We start from the raw sequence: 5,738 nt of genomic DNA on the forward strand, positions 1-5,738 counted from the left end.
CTGGTCATTATATTCATATCTACCCTTTCCTGCCCCGTAAAGGTAATTGAAGCGAAGGTTGGTCTCGACGCCTATCGCATGTTGTTACCCGTCTTTCTTATCAGTCCCTGAGGAATATAGGACTCATATCCTATAAAAAAGGGGGTTCTAGGCAGACCGTCAGGTTTAAAGGCAAAATACTAAGCGACAAACAAGAATATATAGGACTGCATTTGGGGGGAAACACAAAAACAGATAGAAGGCACAAATATACCTCCACAAGTAATGCATATAGATAGTACGACTCATACACAAATAAGGTCTGAATTCAGATCCTAAGCATGGTATCTAAGTGATAACAGCAAAACCAGATTTATTGCATGACTCAGAAAAGAAGCCCGAATAAGGCTTGCCTACTGATTTTAACATGTTGGCAGTTAAACAAAGCTAGTTCTAGTTGTTATTTAAGTTGTTGCCTAAGGCTTTCCTAGGCGTAAAGTAATATGCAGCAGTTATTCAGAATTACTAAAATAGTGTGGAGATTGTTTTTTTTCTAAAACACGTTGTTATAAACATTGCAAAGACATGCAGGGATCATTACTAGTTTGTTTAAAGAAGGATGAGACTGTTGATACTCCTTTTCATGCATTAGTAGTTAACTAAGCGCAACTGAATGAGGATGAACGAGAACCTAATCATGGTATCTAATGATTTATATGCAGGATTTCTAAAGCAGGATTTCTAAATGCATAGCATGATTGCAGAATTTCCTAAGAGCAGGATTTCTAAATGCACAGCATGATTGCAGAGTTTCCTAAGACCGGGATTTCTAAATGAAATTTCAGAACATATTTACGTGGGTAGAATCACATAATAGCAGCTTATTTTATTGTTATTATCTACCTTATAGGCAGGATTTCTAAGTGTGGATGAGATGGTGAAAGTAATACATATAAAGACTAAATAGCATGATATATAATACATGGCATGCTTGGCATGTTGTACCTAAACATGGATGCTATTGCGCATAGAGAAAAGTAAACCTAAGAACATGGTTTCAACCCTAGATTATACTACAACATGCATATTACCCACCCCTTTTCACTATCCAACCTCATACTTGTTTACAAATTATTACAGACAAATACTGAAATGAGTTACATAAGTAGGAAAGAAAGATAAAAGTTACACTATAGAGAGCCTGAAACTGGCCCAAACTTTTAGCACATAATTAGGACTTCCTCTCTGCGTTATGTAATAAATCACCTCAAGTGCCAAGATTGTTCCATAGTCTTTCTCATACCTGGGTGTGTCAGAGTTCCCTAAGGACCTCAAGGTATCCTTGGCAGTGCTCACACCTAGACTTTATAGCCAAGACAGAGTAAGTGCATTGTGGAAAGGCCAGCTCTTATGTATCCAAGTTCAGAGGGAGCTCAAGGGTCTAAAGATAAGGCTCACACAAAAGGGGCAAAACCTAGTGGTCTAAGAGTATGTGTGAGAGTGCTTGACATAGATTTAAAAAAGTTGAGTTGAAAACAGTTTGAAATAGCATGTTTGAAATAAGTTTGCAAAAACAACAAAATAGCTGCTTAGGGAAAAACAACTTTGAAAGGAGAAGGGGATAGGAGCAACAATAACTTGGAACAAGCCAGCACACACAGAACAAATTCAAAGAAGTATCACTTCAACACTCACAAGCAGGAAAGTAAGGGGTTGGCGACATAGAGAGCCCAAATCAGAAACATGTGAACATGGATGAGAAGAGAAGCATATTGTCACGCCCCAACCTTGGGAGGCGTGGCTGGCACCCGGTGCCGCATTGGCCCAAGCGAACCACTCTGTAACTCATTCATTCCTTTTGTAATAATCATGGGCCAACATGGCCACAACTCGTAAGGTATAACTATATGTGGGCAACACTGTATCACTAAACTATTTTTCTTAAATCATGAATACATATGGGCCGTCAAGGCCTCTGATATATTGTAAAAAATGAACCTCTTTCTACAAAGCCTCTGAGATATCTTGACATCAAATGGTACAGAGTACCGGCCTACCTATAAGTCTGTAGCAAAACTCTGACATGATGACTCATAGACTCGAGTGCACTACGAATGAGATGGATTCTTACCGTTTCTTCACTAAATGCCAATCTAGTCTATGATGAGGGCTCGTAAAACTGATTATCTATACCTGCAGGTATAAATGCAGTGTCCCCAACAAAAGGACATCAGTACGAATAATGTACTAAGTATGTAAGGCAGAACTGAAATATAACAATAAGTCAACATTAATTAATGACATATAAGAATCAACCTGCATCTCTGAAGCACCACCGTATATGTAAGGCCCCATGAATTTCCTACTCAAAACCCTGAATCCCGTGGTGCCAAGTTAGGAGCATGTGTTAGGATTCATAAAACTTCTGTCGCGGTTCGGACTCCTTTGGATTGAACAGTGCATTAAAAAGTCAAAAAATAATATTTTCCAGAAAAGTGCGATTTTGCGGTCGAGAATGCGGTCGCATATCAGGTATGCGGACCACATAGGGGGCATAGTCACCACAAAGTGAGTCAGTGTGTTAGTCAAATTTGAGGTTAAATATGCGGTCCATTATGCGATTGCATAACAGATATGCGGACTCTAATGAAGGAGGGGTAATTATGCAGAATAGGGCTGAATCATCGCTTGTGGCAGAGGTGAAAGAGAAGCAATTCGTGGATCTATTGTTAGCACAGCTGAAAGAGAGGATTCTCAAACAGAAAACCACAGTTTTTTCCTTTGGCATGAATGATGGTACCCTACGGTACAAAGACCGCCTATGTGTTCCTGATATCGACGGTCTTCGGGAAAGGATCATGGTAGAAGCTCACACTTCTAGGTATTCCATGCACCCAGGTTCCACGAAAATGTATCATGATCTAGAAGAAATGTATTGGTGGAATAACATGAAGAAAGATGTGGCAGACTTTGTGGCAAAATGTCCAAATTGTCAGCAAGTAAAGATCGAACACCAAAGGCCCGGTGGATTGGCTCAAAGCATAGAAATTCCAATGTGGAAATAGGAGATGATCAAAATAGATTTTGTGGTAGGGTTACCACGCATTCCACGCAAGTTCGACTCAATTTGGGTGATTGTTGATCGACTCACAAAGTTAGCGCACTTCCTGCCAGTCAAATCTACCGACACAGCGGAACGGTATGCTCAGTTGTATATCAAAGAAATAGTCAGGTTACATGGCACTCCAGTCTCAATCATTTCAGATCGAGGGGCTTAGTTCACAACCAACATTTAGAAGACGTTTCAACAAGGTTTGGGTACGCAGGTAAATCTTAGCACAGCTTTTCATCCACAAACCGATGGTCAAGCAGAGCGTACTATTCAGACGCTTGAAGACATGTTGCGCGCTTTTACTCTTGATTTCAAGGATAGTTGGGATGACCATTTGCCACTCATAGAATTTGCTTACAATAAGAGCTTCACGCTAGTATCCAGATGGCACCATTCGAAGCACTATATGGTAGGAGATGTAGGTCTCCCACTGGGTGGTTCGAGGTTGGAGAGGCGGAATTGATAGGGCCGAACCTCGTGCATCAAGCCATGGAGAAAGTCAAGATTATTAAGGAGAGATTGATAACTGCTCAAAGTCTCCAAAATCCTACTCGGATGTGTGTTGCAGAGATTTAGAGTTCAAAGAGGATGATTGGGTATTTCTGAAGGTTTCCCATATAAAGTGCATCATGTGGTTCGGAAAGAAGGGAAAATTGAGTCCAAGGTATGTCGGACCGTACAGAATCATTCAGAGGATTGGTCAGGTGGCATACAAGCTCGAGCTTCCACCCGAGATGTCAATGGTACATCCGGTCTTTCATGTGTCCATGTTGAGAAAGGTAGTGGGAAATTCGTCCTCTATTGTGCCAGTTGAGACTATTGAGGTTAATGAAGAGCTGTCGTATGAAGAAGTTCTAGTTTCCATTCTTGATAGGCAAGTTCGAAAATTGAGGAATAAGGAAATTGCATCCGTGAAAGTGTTATGGCGAAACCAGCAAGTTGAGGAAGCCACTTGGGAAGCCGAAGATGAGATGAAAAAGAAGTACCCACATTTGTTCGAATAGTCATGTAATAGCTTTTATGCACTTAGCTCCTATGAACACTTATCTTCTGATTTGATCTATGTAAAATTGTCCTGTTTTGGTTATATATATATATATACACATGTTGCCAATGCGGCCATGGTTAGTATTGTACGAGTTATGTCATGTCTTATATCCATGGAATGTGTACCCATTGTTAGGATATGTTTTTGGGGCTCTCTGATAGGTGGATAGGCCTAAATACAAAGAAAACTCTGGCGAAATTTTCGAAATATAAGGAGTTAGCTAATTTGGGGATTAGCAACATGTTTCAGGTTATAAAGAATAGAAGATTGCGCTAAGACTGTTAATAAGCGAACCTTGATCCTCATTCGAGGACGAATGATCTTAAGTGGGGAGGATGTAAGGCCTCATGAATTTCCTACTCATAACCTCGAATCCCGTGGTGCCAAGTTAGGATCATGTATTAGAATTCATAAGCTCGTCGCGGTTCGGACCCCTTTGGATTGAACAGTGAATTAAAAAGTCAAGAAATAATGTTTTCCATAGAAGTGCGATTTTTTGGTCGAGAATGCGGTCGCATATTAGGTATGCGGATCACATAGGGGGCATAGTCACCGCAAAGTGAGTCAGTGTGTTAGTCAAATTTGAGGTTAAATATGCGATCCATTATGCGATCGCATAACCGATATGCGGACCGCATAGTCATCGCATAATTTCCTTGGGATTTTGTAAGGAGCAATTCTGCGGTGCATTATGCGACCGCAGAACGGGTATGCGGACCGTATTTCTGCCGCATACCCAAACAGAATGTTAAGATTTTGGGAGCACTTTTGCGGTCCATTCTGTGGTCCGCATTTCCGCTTTGCGATCGCAGACCTGACTCGGGGCTCCAATTCTCTAAATTTTAAACCCGACCCCTTATCGATATATTTGGTGTTATAGCTCATTTTGAGCATATTTCTTGATGCTTTTAGAGAGAGAGAGAAGTGCTTCCCATCAAATTACTCCATTGAACCTTGCCAAATCTTTGAAGATAATCAAGTAAGGGCACCTAAATCTTCATCCCAAGAGGTAAGACTTCATTACCTTAGCTCTTATTCCTATGGTTAGCAATAAGGGATCACTAGTGTAGTAATTCATGGGTATAAGAATAAATTTCTTGCATGCATATCATACCATAGAATATTGGGAGGTAGTGAACTAAAAAGAAAGCTACTGGGGTATAAAATGATAGAAATTTCTTTCAAAAGGGCCAAAGATCACAATGCATATTTAGTGTTTGATAGTATGCTCAAAACAAGCTAGAATCTCAATCTCGTCTCTAATTCTCAGTTTAATTTGTAATTCTTACACAATAGATCGAAGTGCTAAAAGTTCCAGAATTTTGTAAGGAATAAGGAAAGCTTTATGGAGGTATGTATGGCTAAAACCTCGTCTTTTAGAAATTGAGCTTCATCGTTGGTTGTGTGAGTACGGTAAAATTAAATTGAATTGTTGTATTGATTGCTATTTCACTTGACTTGGTGTTGCAACCTTATTTGCGTGGAAACTGTGTCTCAAATTGATCAATGTGCTATTCTTGATAATTTGAAAAGGTGCAAGGACTATGAATCATGTATCGAAATGCTTACACCTTAGATTGAAATTGAAATGTGTTGTTG

At 39.9% G+C, this 5,738-nt stretch overlaps 1 protein-coding gene across 1 annotated transcript; it reads left to right on the plus strand.

Moving 5' to 3' along the window:
• The first annotated feature begins 2,582 nt into the window (after nucleotides 1-2,582).
• LOC138887016 (uncharacterized) lies at nucleotides 2,583-3,044 on the plus strand. The gene has a single exon (XM_070168725.1). The coding sequence runs from the start codon at nucleotides 2,583-2,585 to the stop codon at nucleotides 3,042-3,044; it is 462 nt and encodes a 153-aa protein (XP_070024826.1).
• Nucleotides 3,045-5,738: the final 2,694 nt, after the last annotated feature.

The sequence above is a fragment of the Nicotiana sylvestris genome, chromosome 3, assembly GCF_000393655.2.
Source record: "Nicotiana sylvestris chromosome 3, ASM39365v2, whole genome shotgun sequence".
Classification (NCBI taxonomy): Eukaryota; Viridiplantae; Streptophyta; class Magnoliopsida; order Solanales; family Solanaceae; genus Nicotiana; species Nicotiana sylvestris.

Coding starts and splice junctions, on each gene's coding strand:
- LOC138887016 (XM_070168725.1), top strand. CDS start 2,583: ATGCGGTCCATTATGCGATTGCATAACAGATATGCGGACTCTAATGAA.